Genomic DNA, 19081 nt, shown 5'->3' on the forward strand with positions numbered 1-19081 from the left:
TCAAACATACCACACCAAGATTTCAAAATATCTACAATTATCGATAGAAATGAAATTCATGTTGAATCTTAAAAAAATTTCAATTCTACCCTTAGTTACCTCTAATGTAGGAGTAGTCCCAAATAGCTTAGTTGAGAATTTAAAGTCTTTGCATTTGAATGATTCAATAATTGTCAAAATTCAAAAAGCTGTTTTGTTAGGAACATGTGGTATTGTTCGTAAGTTTCTCGAACAGTCTGATCATGTCAGTCAGATTAGATTAGCACCAGTAGGTCAGAGTAGTGTAGGTCACGTTCCAAGTGATGCGCGGATAAATGATCGGTAGTTACGCTAGACTTTTGGGGATGGGGTGAGATTAGAGAATAATAGCAGACTAATTTGTATGCTGTAATTCTAGAATCTCGAAAGTTGTTTTGTTAATCTAATCAATGCATATCATTACTTGGTCTTAGTACCCGTAATGATAGAAGTCTTGCCTGAATGCCGGTCATTTCCGGGTCAGTGGTGGGTCTTAATATAATTAAGTACTCCACTCACTCGAAAAATCCAAGAATTAATAAAATTACTAAACGCGGCATTTTAAGCACGATCGCTCATGTGTTTGATACGTTGGGATTAGTGGCACCTGTAGTCACAACTGCTAAAATTATTTTACAAAAATTATGGTTACTAAAACTTGATTGGGACGAAAGTTTGCCAAATGAACTACACACAATGTGGTGCGAATTCCTAGAAACCTTTTTACAGCTTAACCAGGTAGCAGTACCGCGCCGAGATATTTGCGATTATCAACAGGTCAAAATCGACGGATTTTGCTATGCAAGTCAGTTTGCATACGGGGCATGTGTATATTTGAGGTTTCAAGGTCTGGAAGGTACTTATCAGAGACAACTTTTATGCTCAAAAAATAAGATGGCTCTCCTACAGTCATTAACTATTCCCCGATTAGAGCTGTGCGGAGCTCTACTCTTGGCCAAATTGGTATAGATATAAAGTAACGAAATCTTTATCTAGTTTTCAAATCCGTAATTATTAGTATAGAACCGATTCTACAATCATAGAGGCATGGCTCCGTAGAGAATAATATTAATAATAATAATAATAATAGGCCTTTATTTCCATTATACAACAAAGTGTATGGAAAACCTCACAAAAAAAAATTGAACATGTTAAAACTAGGACAACTAATTAACAAAAATATTCATTAATGGAATACAGACTCATGTCTACAGTTGCGGTCATTTCTACGGAACCACTCGATAAAAAGTCAAGTTGGTAGCCCTGTCATCTAGTACTTTACGCCGAACGCGGTTGGTAGTGGTAGTTGACATGGCAATCGAAACTAGCACAACACGAATGTTTCGGTTGCCCTCAGTTATGCCGCACTGTATCCCGTGCAGACTGTATGTTCTGTTCATCTATTTATTAAAATAAAATATCTACACTGACAATGGGGCGATCTAACCTGTCAAATTTTTGACACATATGTTTTCCCCCAGAAACCCGTCAAGGTCACTTACACCAAACAAATGTCGGAAATTTACACTAGGGAGTGGTTCTATAGAAAAGATCGCGACTTTATAAGATGTTTCTTTAACATATGCTTGAATGCCTTAATATTTGGCAATGCCATTACACTTTACGGTAATTTGTTAAATACCGTCAGTCCCAGTGAATACAATGAGGTTTTGTAAATATTTTTTTTCACTAGCATCCAGGACGCATGCAAATGTCGACTCATTTAGTGGTAGCAAATTCAACTTTTGCGACCACCGGTTCAAAAAGAAAAATTGAGGTTATGTACGCAATGTTTGATGTGATTATTTCTTAAAAAATGAACAAATGTGTGCTACAAACATTACTTGAGTATACGCATGGTAGTTGGTAGACGGTAGAAGATAAAATGATTAACTCAGCGACAAGTATAAACGGTTTTCTTTGTGTTGAAGATTTAGATATAAGTTTGATTAGAAATCAAAACAAAATCATGTTGCGTCAAAAAATTGAACGTTTATTTTTTCAGTTTATTGTCTTGTGGTTTCTACTAGTGAAAAAAATAGTATATTAACCACGGTTGCAAAGCCACTTCTAGACCTCGCGCTTCAGAGCCCTCGACGCTGCGCGTCTCGGGTTCTAATTTGCGCTCGGTCTAGAATGCTTGGCTCGGCAACCTTGGCTAATAATATACTATTTTTCACTAGCAGCCTGGACGCATGCAAATGTCGACTCATTTAGTGGTAGCAAATTCAACTTTTGCTACCACGGGTTCAAAAAGAAAAATTGAGGTTATGTACGCAGTGTTTGATTTGATTATTTCTTAAAAAATGAACAAATGTGTGCTCCAAACATTACTTGAGTATACGCATGGTAGTTGGTAGACGGTAGAAGATAAAATGATTAACTCGGGACAAGTATAAACGGTTTTCTTTGTGTTGAAGATTTAGATCAAGTTTGATTAGAAATCAAAACAAAATCATGTTGCGTCAAAAAATTGAACGTTTATTTTTCAGTTTATTGTCTTATGGTTTCTACTAGTGAAAAAAATAGTATATTAACCACGGTTGCAAAGCCACTTCTAGACCTCGCGCTTCAGAGCCCTCGACGCTGCGCGTCTCGGGTTCTAATTTGCGCTCGGTCTAGAATGCTTGGCTTTGTAACCTTGGCCAATAATATACTATTTTTCACTAGCAGCCATGACGCATGCAAATGTCGACTCATTTAGAGGGAGCAAATTCAACTTTTGCGACCACCGGTTCAAAAAGAAAAATTGAGGTTATGTACGCAATGTTTGATGTGATTATTTCTTAAAAAATGAACAAATGTGTGCTACAAACATTACTTGAGTATACGCATGGTAGTTGGTAGACGGTAGAAGATAAAATGATTAACCCAGCGACAAGTATAAACGGTTTTCTTTGTGTTGAAGATTTAGATTAAGTTTGATTAGGAATCAAAACAAAATCATGTTGCGTCAAAAAATTTAACGTTTATTTTTTCAGTTTATTGTCTTATGATTTCTACTAGTGAAAAAAATAGTATATTAACCACGGTTGCAAAGCCACTTCTAGACCTCGCGCTTCAGAGCCCTCGACGCTGCGCGTCTCGGGTTCTAATTTGCGCTCGGTCTAGAATGCTTGGCTCTGCAACCTTGGCTAATAATATACTATTTTCACTAGCAGCCATGACGCATGCAAATGTCGACTCATTTAGTGGTAGCAAATTCAACTTTTGCGACCACCGGTTCAAAAAGAAAAATTGAGGTTATGTACGCAATGTTTGATGTGATTATTTCTTAAAAAATGAACAAATGTGTGCTACAAACATTACTTGAGTATACGCATGGTAGTTGGTAGACGGTAGAAGATAAAATGATTAACTCAGCGACAAGTATAAACGGTTTTCTTTGTGTTGAAGATTTAGATTAAGTTTGATTAGAAATAAAAACAAAATCATGTTGCGTCAAAAAATTTAACGTTTATTTTTGCAGTATATTGTCTTATGGTTTCTACTAGTGAAAAAAATAGTATATTAACCACGGTTACAAAGCCACTTCTAGACCTCGCGCTCCAGAGCCCTCGACGCTGCGCGTCTCGGGTTCTAATTTGCGCTCGGTCTAGAATGCTTGGCTCTGCAACCTTGGCTAATAATATACTATTTTTTACTTATTGAAATGTGATACATGTTTTTATTCCTAGTATTCACATTAAGTATTTGAGTATTTTTGCGAAACAAGTGTTTATTTTTAAAAATAAATACACAGATCTCGTATATGTATAGAGAAGGCAAAGTGAGTATGTTTAGCTTTTTGAAAATATTCTTACAAGAACATCGTTGAGGAATATTTAATATGACACGTATTATTCTTTTTTGAGCGATGAAAATGTCCTGTGCCCCCGAAGAAGATCCCGAAAAGGAGATTCCGTACCGCAAGAATGACTCAACCTGCCCATAGTAAATCATCAACAAATGATCCAAGCGGAATAAATGTCTGATATTCCGAAGCAAATAACAGGTTTTTGACAACTTACCAATTTTTTCACAATGTAGATGCCAATTAAGTCTGTCATCCAGGACTAATCCCAAAAAGTTGACACTGAGTGTCCTGCTTATTGGTGAATTGTGTATGTGACATTTGATGTTATCCAAGTTGAATTGTACGTTTTTTTTATGAAATCTTAAGTAATGAGTTTTCATCTTGTTTAAGTATAAGCCATTATGGCTAAACCATCTGGATATTTGATTTGTAGTGTCGTCACAAATTGTTTGAAGAAAATTAGAGTTGGAATGTGACATAACTATTGTTGTATCATCTGCGTAGAGTGTGACATGAGCATGATTATTGATATTTAGACATAAATCGTTGGTGTATATTATAAATAATATAGGGCTTAAGATGGTTCCTTAAGGAACGCCAAGTGTTATCTCAAGTATCTCGGAGTCTACATTTTTTAAGATGTTATTTACAGTATCCAGATGTTTTAGACAGACATACTGCGATCGTTGGATCACGAAAGATTTTATCCACGCTAAAGGGAGACCCCGGATGCCGTACGCTTCTAATTTTTTAAAAAGTTTTTCGTGATTTATACAATCAAATGCTTTGCTTAAGTCGCAAAATAAACTGATGGTGTACTGGTCTCTCTCTAAACAGTTTAGCACAAAGCTATAGAAATGATTAATTGCAACTGACGTAGACAAATTAGTACGGAAGCCAAATTGATTTGGATTCAAAACAGTATTTCGTTGAAGATGTTTATCCAGGCGTGACAGAAAACAATACTCATATATTTTTGAAAAACAAGATGTTAAAGAAATTGGCCTGTAATTGTTTATGTCGTTGAGATCATTCTTTTTGTAAACTGGAATTACTTTACTAATTTTGAGTTTTTCGGGAAAACAACCACTTTCGAATGATAAATTAACAAGAAATGTTAACTGGGTAGCAATCATGGGAACTATTTTCTTTAACAAGAACAGTGGGATGTCATCGAATCCACATGATTTTTTGGTTTTTAGTTTAGCCGAAAGTAAGGAAATTAATTCTTCTTGAATAAAAGGCAATAAGGATAAATTATTATGACTTTTAATTATGTGCATATTATCCTCAGTAGCACCTGTTATTTATATTGACTATGGCGGTCGGTGCATGTTGAAAGAAAGAGTTGAAAATATTAGCAACTTTCTGAGGGTCCTCCACGTGCACATTTTCAACGTTAATAGAAATATTATTGTGCTTATTATTTTGGTTATGTGTTTCTTGTTTAAGAATATTCCAAGTTGTTTTTCGAATATTATCTGATACTTGAATTTGGCGGTTAAAAAACTTTCTTTTGGTCTCCCTTACTAATTTAAAATGATTTAATTTTGCATTTGCATAAAAGGTTGCAAAGCTTTGTGAACTTTTTGCAATACAAAGACAACATTTGCCTCAGGTAGCTTTGTTTACCTTTTCCATTAAATTGTATGTAGATAAGATATCCATTAATTTTTTGAATTCTTTATAATCCCTTTCAGGATCTGTATTTAAATCTCCGCACAATATTAAATGAATATTTCATTTAAACAACAAATCAAAAATATCACACAATTTATCGCAAAAAATATTGAGATCGCTTTTGGGTGACCTATAACACGTCAGGATTATTGTTTCTATGTTACCGCTTTTCCATGAGGTACCACATATTTCGAAGTCTTTTTCAAGGCAGTGTTTTGATAAGTCTAGAGATTTTATCCGGTGGATGGATTTGCACCATATACCGACCCCACCGCCTTTATAATTAAGTCTCGAGAAGGAACTTACAAGTTCATATTCAGGGATGTGAACTGCACTAATGCTGTGATGAGAACACCATGTTTCTGTTATACAAATGAAGATTACTTCACGGTGTAGATTTAGATGGTCGGTTACTAGAATATTGCATTTATCGGATGTTATCGACTGACAGTTTAATAATAAAAAATCAAAATTTTCTGGTTTACCTAAACCATTGTCATGTTCTTTAGTACTCTGAGCGGTATTAATGTTGGAAAGATCCCCCGTTGTTGTGTCGAAAAAATTTAAACTGCTTGATTACGATTCCCGCCGGCCAGTTCATCGGATCGTATAACGTGCGCAGTAAATTTTCATCATACATTGTGCATGGCCTGAAAGACGCATTTGTACCTTTCGACGGTAGTTTTATAATTTCGAAGTTGGAATTAGGCCATTTATCAGTTACATGGGCCTTGACATGGTCGACTATGGTTGAAGATCCACATCGGCAGATGTGGAGCCAAATATTTTTTTCTGGGGCCATAAATTCAGATGAATCGGTGTTGGTAGATTCTTCAGTGCCCTTTACAAAATCAGGAATCTTTTCTTTAGAATTTTCGTTGGGTTCTTTAGTACGAGGACGTTTTGAATTCTTTTTCTTAAAGTGCCTTTTTTTCTGTTCGTTATCAATATTGATACGGTTTCCCCTGAAGATGACTCAGCTGTTTCATCGGAAATCGATGATACGTCCGCTGGGATTACATGATTTGGGGCATTTTCTCGTAACAAATTTCGGTTTAACTGGTTCAGTATTTGATGGTTTACGTCTTTCAATTGGGCAACTTGTTCTTCAAGTTCCTCAATCCTTCTAAGCAGAGTCAAGGTTTCACCTTTAATTATGTCACTGATCACTTGTTTTAGGTCTCTCAGTCTTACCATGGCCGACTAGTATAAAGATTATGGCCTGTCCAAAGGAATGCCAAAGGTACCATACGTGCTGCCATCTATTAATAATTCAAAAACGACAAAAGAATTATTAACACTTTTTGAAAGGCACAAAGGCATTCATACCGAAACAAACCACCATTACACGTTTTGAAGTCCCATAATGTCAAGTCAAATTAAAAGTTTGCTAAATTATTAAGTGTAATTATTAATAGATGGCAACACGTATGGTACCTCTTGGACAGGCCATAATCTTTATACTAGTCGGCCATGGTCTTACTAACTGATCGTTGTCATTTTTGGCTCCTCTAGTATTGGTCATGATTAGAGAGCGGAAAATATGCACCAAAATTTTGAGAAATATGATCATATGATATGCACCAAATTTATGCAAATATGCAGTAACTTTCTTAATATATGCAGAGATATGCAGATGCATATGCTCCAAAAATTAAAAAAAAGCGAACTAAAGTTATAAAATACAAAAACAGGGTTCCCGAGCTTACGGTTTATTACAAAAAATACATAAATCACAGCGCAAAGTGTTTAATTACTCTCACTAACACATAAATCACGTTTTTAAAGATAATATTCTTATACTAAAAAATAAATCTAAATAGAACAAATTAAAAAATAGCAGTAATCCACAATTTATTTTTTTCGAAATATTCTAACAACAAGTTTTTCCGGTGATTCTAAAGTAAGTATAAGTATTTGCAAATAGAAAAACTGCGTACTACGTCCACAGATGTAAAAATACTTACCGGTTTAGGGCAGGCGCGACAAAACACATTTCGTTCTTGAAAAATAAGTTCGGGAAAAGGTTTAATCCATAAATTAATTTGAGTTATCTTCGACATATTGATTCACCTGTATCCCTTTAAATGCTTTCAATACAAACTCACGATGAAAAATAATAGTATAACGTTCCTTCGACCACCACTTAACCAATGAACAAAAATTTTGGGAATGAACGGTATTTCCAAAAGTAATTAGAGCGCGAATTTACCTGGAAGGATGGCTTAACACCCAGTGGTGTTTCCAAACTACCATAAAACCCAAACCTTTTCTAGTTATTTGAAGCTCAGGACAATATTTGCAACATGATTCATAAAATTTCGTCTTTCTAGATAAATTGCGATAGAATGACGATAATTTTTTTTCAAATTAGTACAAAAATTGATAAAAATGCAAAATATGCACCCGTTTGGTGAAATATGCAGCAGAAGGCAAATATATGCAAATATGCAATTTTTTTATAGCTGTATTCATTTTTAATTAGCATGATTCGTTCACATATTAAATATCAAGACTTATATGCAAAAAATAACGGATATGCAAATTTCATAAAATCCGCTCTCTAGTCATGATGTTAAGATTATTATAAATAATACTTTAAAAGAAGCACAGTCGCTACTCAACGTCCGTACACTAGGAAGTTCGGATCGTGAAAACTTGACGGATCGTCCTCAACGTCTGACTGAGCCGGTCTCTCAGTTTTTGAGCCACCGCTGAAATAGTTTGAGACGAAATGCATGTCGACATATTCTGCAATCGTAAATTCTGACAATTTTTTTAATAACGATGAATGAATTAAGAGTTGAAACTGTCAATGACACTTTTGTGAAGTTTCAAATATCCTCCTGTCAAAGCCCGCTTTGTATCATTCAGTTTGTGTCTAGGGAGCAAGGCAGGACTAAAACGATGCAATCCATTATTACCAATTTTATACTTGAGAGGTTCCGAAACAGTGGGGTACCCCTATTTTTTGACAAAACTATACACTTTTGTAAAAACTGGTATGAAAATATTTACTTAAGAGCATTTTTTTCAAACAATATGCTCTGAAAGTTTGTCCAGACCCTTCCCTAACACCCTGTATTTATTGGTGCTGGGTGCAGCACATGAATCCCTCCACGAAAATCATGTGGTTGTAGTGTGCGACCCCGTCAAACGAGCCACCTCCGACTACGCCCAGGCCGTAACCAAGAAGCCCAAGATGAAGATCTTCGAGCAGCTCGTCTTCCCGAACAGCTCCATCAGCAGCATCGTAAAACGTCCTGGCGGCCTGTCAAACTCGAGGTTTACTCGCACTGCCTCACTCAGTAATCATTGAACAGCTCAAATTGAATTATTTTATCCAGTGTAATGATTATTGTAGGACAAATTAAACGGAATAGATGATACAAAATTTTGCAATATTCATAAGCAATACGCCCACGGAATATGTACGTACACATAATTGTTCATATCGCTCGAACCTCCTAGCAGCCTGTCATTAAGAAGCTAGTGATAGTGCGCCTTCTATGGGCCACGTCTCTGAACACATAAAATCCCCATACCAAGGTTAAACAAATTAAAGGCAACTATTGTATTTTTCATTAAAAAAAACATGAAGTAGCCAACCTAAAATTTACGCACTGACATAGTCTTCGTTTGAAATTTAATAATAATTTCACTGTTATAAATTTACGAAAAACTCTACACCATGTCAGTTTCTATTAACGCACATTATTTAGTATTCTTACCTCATCTGCTGTTTCAATGGAATAGTACATCACTTGATATCCATGTACTCCAGAATGATTTCGGCTTTGCCAAGAGACAAAAACTGAGTAAGGTTGTATGTCTTGGATGCCCAGTTTGATAACAAGAGGTTGATCACAGAACTGTTCCGGATCCAGGTCTAGAAACACACGACCTCTCAGTTCTGGTGGATGTTCGCAGCGTAACTCTAACGTATTTGTCCTTTCAACAAGTTTTTGGTGATCACGGAGCCATTCCCACAGTTCCTGCGAGTCGCAACTACAAGACAACGGATTTTCTGTAAACAAATTATTCATTATAGACTCTATTGTGTCGTAAATTTCAAATGTCATTGAAACAATTAAAATTTCCTAGAATATGGAAATTGATACAGCTCAAATTTATTAGATTTTAGTAAAATTGTAAATTATGTAATATTTTCATTGTAGTTAATTTTTTATGGCGCTTACGAACATTTTAGTCAATCTATTAAAGCGAATACAAGTTTTTTTTTTCAAAGTCCATCAACGTTGCAATTTCTTACAAAAATATAGGCGGCAACGTGGGCTAGTGATTTTTTAGGGAGAAACAAATTAAAAAGAGGTTAGCTTTGTCTGCTTCTGTCAAAAGTTAAGAGTTGTTTTCCTTTGTAATTATAACTATATTTAAGACATGTGTACTAGGGTTCAAAATAAAAAATGTTTGTTTAACATTAGATGAAAATGGCCAAATGTAGCTTAAGAGAAATCACATTTATTTCTTTCAAATACAAGGCCAAATGCTGATGACAAAACTTACTTGGTGAGATTTTATAACTTTTTTTTACAAGTACATAAAATTAAATGTTGAAAGAATTTATTTTGAATTACATTTCCTTTTCTAATAAGTATAGCAAATCAACAGTTTCGTATATTAATCATTTTAAAATGTACATTACATAAATCAATAAATGAATGATTACAAACTAACAAATTTCTATAATAAACATTTTAAAATGTACATTAGATAAATCTAATATATAAAATTCTCGTGTCACAGTGTTTGTAACCGAACTCCTACGAAACGGCTTGACCGATTTTTATGAAATTGTTTAGGTCTGAGAATAGGTTGTAAACTATTTTTTATACCCCTAAGTGATAAGGGTGACCCCATTAAACATTTTTTGATTATTTTCTGGACAAATTTTTTTATTTTTTTAAGCTGTGGCCTCAAAAAATACATATAACTCTAAATTTTCACCCTTCTACCACCAGCCCCCATTTTTTAATCTTCTATATAATAAAAATGAATTGCTGTTCCTGTTACTCTCGCTAATAAAACTCAAAAACGGCTTGACCGATTTGAATAATCTTTTTTTTTTGTGTTCACTATATTATACGGGTTTATAAATTAAAAAAAGAACAGCTAAATAATCAAAAATTTTTAAAAATGTTGTATGGGAATCACCACTTCGAATTAATTTCAATAGTTGGCGTTCCTGACGGACATGTCGTCTAACTGACGCATGACCTGCCATACAAAACTATTTCTTCCGTGCTATTGTGAAAAGTGTATTGCATTTCAAATCGTTCTTTGTTTTTTCGTAAAAAAAAGCGTCGTTTATTTTAAGAAAAGTCTTGGTTAAAGTGAATTTAGTTATATTTTGCGACATTTTGTTATTAATTTTGATCTGTCATTCTATTTACCTATACAGGGTTAGTCACGAGAAAATTACTTTTGAAAATTATTTTTACGCAACCCAAAATACTAACATCCTGTACCACTTGATATTATCTAAATTTAAAATAAAATGCCTAATCCATGATTGCTTTGACTTTGGCAGTGTCACTTTGACGTTAATTAATTTTTAACATTTTTTTTCATCGTTGACTCGGCTCTAGAGCCCCATTGGATTTACGACATACGGTCAGATCAATCTGGGCTATACTGAAGCCGTAAGTGCTCTACCAATGTTGTTCGCCGCTAATGTGCATGTGTTAATTCGCCATCTCTGCGTCACCTAGAGCCTCTTCGAAGTGCAAATCTGCAACGTCTGGGCTTCTTCGGCCATCCATTTACAAAAAAGCCGTAGCATCCCCCCAAAATGCTCAACAGTTTCAACAGATTAGTAGTTAAATTATTTACTTACTTGTTTGAGTTTGTGTTGTAACCTTTGAATAAAATGCCGTAAAAGGAATTTTTAGAAATAATTTTCTCGTGATTAATCGGTTGCAAAAGATCAAGAGGCACACTGACAAATTTATTAGCGGCGCCGGAGGAGATTTCTGACTGGCTGCGGTACCATCATGGACACTCGCGTAACCTCCTTTTCCACAATTGTCAAAATGAGATTGCCAAACTCAAAGCAATCATGGATTAACCATTTCATTTTAAATTCAGTTAGTATCAAATGGTACATGGTATTCGTATTTTGGGTTGCGTAAAAAAAATTTTCAGAAGTAATTCTCTCGTGACTAACCCTGTATTGACTTTGTTGGTTTCGACAAAATCTCAAACTTTACCGTTATTCAAGGATGTAATTTGAAGTTTTCAAAATTTAAAATTCTCAAGACAAAATGTACATATTTGATTTACTGAAAATAATTCTGTGTCGTTTTATGAAGTTCATTCTCGTACAATGATCAGCATTGTGCTCATAATCAAACACTGAAGCGAGACATTGGGTGGTATGAATAAAACTATAAGTACATACTCATATTCGAAGTACGAAGTACAGTAACCTCATTTGACGTACACCTGTTAAAACTTTTATGACTTAAGCGGCTTAAGCCAAATCACCCTTATAAGCCAAACTGGCTATTGTATTACTTAACTCAGTTCACAGCTACATTATGTCAACAATGGACAGTAATAATCTTGCGGTTCGGGTCCACAAAACTTACAATAGCCAGTTTGACTTATAAGGGTGCTTTGGCTTAAGCCGCGTCATAAAAGTTGTAACAGGTGTATGTCAAATGAGGTTTGTGTACTTACTTCAGTATTACTCTTATGTACCTGAGCATATACTCTATGTACTGAGTACCTACTTGCAACCCGGAAACAAATCGAGCATCTACGCGTTTTGAGCATTTAATCTAAAAATGAGCATCGGAGTGGCAAATGACCGACCTGTCTGTAAAGAAATGCAATGATAAATCACAAGTATAGACTCATCCTATTTTGGACATTTTAGATAGTATTCATTTGGCAAAATTTTGGGCTGACGTCATCAATTTTTTGGAGAGGATAAGTAAATATATTTTGAATAAAAATTTATTATGCTTATCATATCTTTAAAATATCTGCAAGATTTCAAAGCATTCGATTTTGCAGATTCAAAATTAAATTGCAAAATGTTGTTTTATAATTCTGATTTTTTTCCAAAAATCCGGACATTTCGGACAAAAACTCAACACGGAGTCATGAAGTACATATGTAGGACTATGTTATTTTATATCATTTAAAACTCATTTTGAAGTGACGTCATTACATTATTGGTGGGGATGGTTAGCGTTTTACTATATGCACACAGACGGACAGACAGACGAAGAGACAGGCGGACAGACAGACGGAAACGGGGGACTTATTTCTTCGTACTCTATGGGTCATGAAAGGTCGAGAAAACGTAAAAGTAGAGAGTCGGTCGACAGACTCGATTACAATACTTCCTTCGCTTACGCTCAGAAAATAAAAATTACAAAACTTTCTTCATCAAAGCAACGAATTAGTCAAAATCAAAATTGCTTTAGATCGGATACCAGGAAGGTTGATTAGGATTGAGAATAAAAAAAACAATAAAATAATAAATCACAGAATATGAACTAGAACTGAAACATACATGAATAAAAATGTTATATGAAAATAATTTATATTAAATATAATAAATTTTATGACTTAGAATATGACTTATTCCGGCTCGAGACGAGTTCCTTTAGAGAAGAATGATGTAATCAATGACGATTTCCTTTTATTTAGTCTTTTTTCTAACTTTTCGGTTCTTTCTTCACTTAACGTTCCTTCATGCTTCATGGCTTGTACCCCCTCTAACATTCCTTGAGCTAATCTAATTTATCCTAAGTTATTTTTCTTAATTGCAATTTTCAGTCTTTCTGTAGCTTCAATCAATAATTTATCTATAGCTACTTTGCTTTCTTTTTGCTGGCGCTTAGCAGCTGTAACCTTTTCTTGCAGGAAGCTTTTGGCAACTGACCAAGATTTGGATATTTGGAAGCACCTTCTGCGTTCTTCAATTGAATTATCTTGTCCCAGTATTGTTGACAATCTAAATTTTCGTTTGAAGCGTTCATGTCATGATCAATCTTAAGAAGTTTCCATTCAGCTAACACTTTTGTACTAGAAATTTCCAAAGGCATGGCTTTTGAAATCCTAAACACACTTCTTTCACTTCTTTCCTTTAGTCTCTTACGTGGGTTTAAAAATCGGAAATGTTTGCAAATATAAGTACTTAATACCGATTTCATCATTAAATGCTCAGCTGCTACTTTAAAATGCTGCAGTGCTTGTTGTTTGAATGTAAGTAATTATATTTCCTTATATATGCTTTTAAGTTCTTCTGCTGTTTTGGGTCCCAGATTTATCTTGTCACAAGAAATTAAATCTTTGTCCTAAAACTTCAAATTTGAAATTGTGTCAAGGACTTTTTCAGATTTACAAATTTTTCCAACCAGACAGCGAGTAAGTTTAGTCACTTCTTCATATAGAATATGTATAAGATGCTCTTCTTTTTGAAATGTTTTTAAAGAATCTTCGAACATTTCTGCGCTTTCTATAACAAAAAAAAAACCTCTGCCTTCATGTTTGGTTTCTTCAGAAAGCACAAAATCGATTTATATCTTTTACTTTGCGTAGTTAACTTGTTTCTATTGTCTCTTGGGACGGTGATTATAAAGTAATGAAGTAATGCGGACCACTGTTCTAAGCCGTTTGGCAGCCGCCTGTAAAGTTAACCATCTACTGGTCACATGTTTTACAAAAGGGTGTTTTGGCAAATTATTATTACTTTGGATTGCTTCATAATCCGACCATCGGGCGGGCTGGTCGTCAAAATATAGATAAACTTCAAGTACAAGGTCACTTGCATCAGAACCCAAACATTGCAGCGCCTTCGAGAAAGCATTATGGATTATATTCAGATTGCAGGTACCAATATCTATCATTTTCTTCTCTCGTTCTTCGACCAATTTCTCATTCATCTTTTTTAATACTGCTTTGTTAACATTTGGACCATCACAACTGATCATTATTAAATTTTTAAAGGTATATTTGCATTTTCATGAGCTTTTCTTAAATATTCTAATAATATTTCACTAGTTGCATGTCCAATAAAGAAAGTTTCTAGATGGCGAGTTTGAACACTGTGAGAAACATCTGACCAAAATCTAATAGCAACTTGTTGTTCTTTAAAACCTTTCTCATTAGTTGTTTCATCAAAGCAAAGACTGTAGTATGCCTTCGCAGCTTCCTCCAACATAAGTTTTCGAAAATAAGGCCCAAGTGCTTCTACAACAATGTACCCAAATTTTGTTTTTCCAATACTAAAGTCATCTGCAACTCCATGTCCATCCTTGTAAGTTCCACACATATACTTAAAAGTATCACCTATGCCATCACATGATAGAGCTGACTGATTTTTATCCACACACCTCAAAGTCCAAATAAGTTCTTGTCGATATCTTTCATCATTCATTGAAATTCGTTGATTGTGTGCGGACACGAATACGATATAGCTCTCTTTTATATTCGTTTTTCGGTTGATATTTTCAATTTAATAATAATATTCACATCATAATAATGACCCAAAAGTGTTCACGGTGTAATGAGGATGGCCCTGATATAAATTGTGACTTATGCAAGATTCGTTTTCACGGCAGTTGTGCCGGCCTATCAAGATCGAAAATTTCGTGTATCAAATCAGCAAATCGTAAGTTAAAATTTTTCTGCGACGAATGTCTTGATTTGAAGTCGTGGTCAAAGAAGATCGTCGATCTTCAGTCCGAATTAAAAGACCTGAAAACCGAGGTCAGCAGTTTAAAATCGCTTCTGAACGAAAAAATAACCGAAAGAAGTGTGAATGCTGTAGATAACTCCTCAATTAATCAGAACTCTGATTGCAACATGATTACACTAGTTTACAAGGTTTTATATCCAAAGACAAAAATAGATGAATCTAAAGGATTTGGGTTCGAGAAATTCAAATCTGAAAGCAGAAAAAATCCATCACGTCAGGTTTTTGAGATATTTATATAAACATACCCCAGATTTTTTTTCTTTTATACAACTCTTATAACTTTTTCATTTTTAAATATATATGAACATATAGTTCTTTAAGCAAATTTGTATCATTTTAAAAGACCATTTAGGTAAATAAATAACATGAGTGTCAATTTTTCAAGCTACTAGATTGTCATCAATGTGTTATTTAAAATTTTTCAAGTATTGATTTTAGAATAACTGGTTGCTTTTGACTTATCAACGGGAAGTGATAATAAAAATGTGAGGTTGACCTCACAAAGATCTTTTAAAATGATACAAATTAGCTCAAAGAAATACAGGTTTATCTATAAGAATAAAGAAGTTACAGGGGTTGTATCAAATAAAAGCAACACCCAGTATATATTATAAACATTATGACTGAAAAGTAAAAATGGTTAACACTGACGTTCTTTTATTGGCAGTACTGTCAGTTTCCCTTATAATAGACCAACAGTAACACATTTTCGTCCCAAAAACCTTTATACCTTCATTTTAATCATATTTGAACAAGTCTTCCAGCTTTAGGTACTATAATTTTACCACAAATGTAACAAAACTGATTTGCACTTACTTTCCACGATCTCGAAGACATTTTTTATGCGACAATTGTGCATTAACATGAATCAGTTTAACACAAACGTGAAGGTAAAGCAAAGTTCATTATTTTGGATTTATGAAAAAACCTGACGTGATAAGGATTATCCGTTTTTGGATTTGTTGTCAGTAAGTAATTTAGAAGTAAAAAATATTTTTTTTATTTTTGGACACGAAAAAAAGTTTAAATTTGTAAACTAGTGTTATTAATGAAGTGCTTGAACGTCAAAAGCGAGAAGCAAATGTCATAATGTTCAACGTAACGGAATCACAAAAAATCTCACATACCGAAAGAGTTTCAGAAGACACTATTCTGGTTAAAAAACATCTTGAATTAATTGTACCTGACATAAACACCAATAATATCAAAATATTTCGTCTTGGCAAACTAAATACCACTTGTCGACCAATTAAAATAATTTTCAATACCCCCGAAGAGGCATATTCTGTTTTACGTAATAAAAAAAATCTTAATAGTGGAATAAAGATCCAACCTGATTCCACACCTATGCAAAGAGACTATTTTAACTCGATCAAAGAACAACTTCGCAAACTCCATGAGAACGGTAATACAAATAAAACTATTCGATTCATAAATCGTGTACCCAGAATTGTCACAAAAAACTAAACAACAATCATGGCTATCTGGATTTATTTTACCAAAACGTTCGCGGCTTAAGGACTAAGTTAATCGATTTTCTACATGAAACTATTAATCTGAACTATGATGTAATCGTTCCAACTGAAACTAACCTCTGCAACAACATCTCTGATTCTGAACTATTTGAACATAATTACACGGTCTACAGAAAAGATCGTAATCCATCTACAAGTGATAAAGTTAGTGGCGGTGGTGTTCTTATTGCGGTGCTTTCTAAATACTCATCAAATGTCCTCCATACTCCAGAAAATCATTGTGAGAATTTACCTGGATCAGCACCATTAGATCATTGGAGCAGCCTACATACCTCCTTCTTCTAACGACAATGTTTATCTAAATTATATGTCTTCCGTGGAATTTATTAGAGATCGTCATCTATACAGTGATATATGCCTTTTAGGCGACTTCAATTTACCTAATATTAGCTGGTTACCTAATTCAAACGCTAATCTTAGCCTTGTTCCTGTTTTAAAATACAATCATATGATTGACAATGTCTTTGTTGATTCACTTAACTATTTGGATATTCATCAGTTTAACCATGTTTTAAATTGTAATAACTCCTGTCTTGACCTCGTACTCTCGAATGTAGTAAATGTTAAAGTTCAGAAAGACAGCTATAGCATTGTACCGAATGTTGACGCATATCATCCACCACTTAACATAAAATTTCCTCTGTCTTTCGCTTATACACCTCTCTGTAATAACTTAGCTTACAAACTTAACTTCAAAAATGCTTGCTATGGTGAAATTAACGACTACTTTTCTACTATAAATTGGAATAGTTTGTTTTCAACTAATGATATTAGGACAAATTTTGATGTTTTTTACAGCGTTCTAAGAACGGCTATTGAAATCTTTATCCCTAAATCTGTTGTTGCTAATAATAAATTTCTAAATTGGTTCTCCAAAGGCACTAAATTACTTATAAAGAAAAAAAATAGACTATTTAAAAAATTCAAACTTAGTCATTATATAGGATACTTTAATAAATTAAAAGAAATCAGAAATTCTGTCAAAAGTTTGATTCATGAAGACTACAAGAAATTTATATCTTACACCGAAAACAATATCAATACCAACCCTAAATATTTTTGGACATATGTCAATTCATTAAGAAAAAACTTCGGAATGCCAAACTGGATGGTACACAATCAGGAAAATTCGAACAACCCTCAAATTATTTGTAATATGTTCGCTGATTTTTTTCAGAGTACATATACAAACCATCAAAACCAAAATATAGACGTCCCTAATTTAGATGTATTCCACAGTAATAATACTCTTAGCTCAATTAAAATTTCAAACGACATTGTATTTCACAAATTATCCAATTTGAAAAATAACTTAAATCCGGGGCCAGATGGTATTCCTGCCTTCTTTATAAAATATTGCAGTCCAACTCTTACTTGGCCAAAATTACCCTTCTTTTTCAACTTTCTCTCGATTCTGGCACATGCCCTGAACAGTGGAAATCTTCATTTATTATCCCATTGCATAAATCTGGCTCCAAAAATGAAGTTAAAAATTACAGACCTATTGCTTCTTTGTGCTCTTTATCTAAAGTTCTGGATTCTATTGTTTCTGACCACTTAATCTCAACATTTAAAAATAATATTTCCATCCACCAACATGGCTTTTTACCTAATCGTAGTGCAGTAACTAACCTATTTGAGTATACTAATTATATCAATAACTCAATGGAACAAGGAAATCAAGTCGATGCCATTTATACTGACTTCTCCAAGGCTTTTGACCGTGTTGATTTACAACTTCTTTTATATAAATTAAAATACTATGGCGTGATTGGAAGTATTTTATCTTGGATCAGATCTTATTTAACGCACAGAACGCAGGTAGTCAGTATAAATGGCCATCAATCAAAAGTTATTAATGTGACCTCAAGAGTACCGCAAGGCAGTGATCTCGGTCCAGTGCTTTTCCTTTTGTTTGTTAACGATATCACAAAGCGCTTTTCTCACTGCAAATATCTTCTTTTCGCTGATGATTTAAAATTATTTATGAAAGTTACTGATGTTAACGATACTCTAAAAATTCAGCACGATATAGATTTTTTTTGGAAATGGTGTTGTAAAAATTCCATGAGCCCTAATATAGATAAGTGTAAAACCATTTCATTTACAAAAAGCAGTGTACCAATTGATACTTCATATCATATCAATAATAACGTATTGTCGAAAACCGACACAGTTTTAGACCTTGGTGTTACACTAGATTCTAAATTAAATTTCAGCGTTCACATTGACAATATTTTAAGTAAGAGTTTTCGCTTATGTGGTTTTGTTAAGAGGCACTGCAAAAATTTTAACAATATAATAGTAATTATTAAA

General features: G+C 34.0%; 1 protein-coding gene across 13 annotated transcripts in view; it reads right to left on the bottom strand.

Annotated features, from left to right (window-relative positions):
• The window catches only part of LOC135126608 (protein artichoke), a 491663-nt gene that overhangs the window by 151889 nt on the left and 320693 nt on the right, over positions 1 to 19081 (bottom strand). For all 13 annotated transcript variants that reach the window (XR_010280082.1, XR_010280084.1, XR_010280083.1 and 10 more), the window contains one exon: positions 9226 to 9521. Coding sequence is in view for 10 of the 13 variants with exons in the window: in XM_064052644.1 (XP_063908714.1) it covers positions 9226 to 9521 (296 nt within the window). In the remaining 3 variants the exon portion in view is untranslated. The remainder of the gene's footprint in view (positions 1 to 9225; positions 9522 to 19081) is intronic.

This window comes from Zophobas morio, unplaced genomic scaffold (assembly GCF_036711695.1).
Source record: "Zophobas morio isolate AGI-343-1 ecotype UQ-CSIRO unplaced genomic scaffold, CSIRO_AGI_Zmor_V1 ptg000011l, whole genome shotgun sequence".
Classification (NCBI taxonomy): Eukaryota; Metazoa; Arthropoda; class Insecta; order Coleoptera; family Tenebrionidae; genus Zophobas; species Zophobas morio.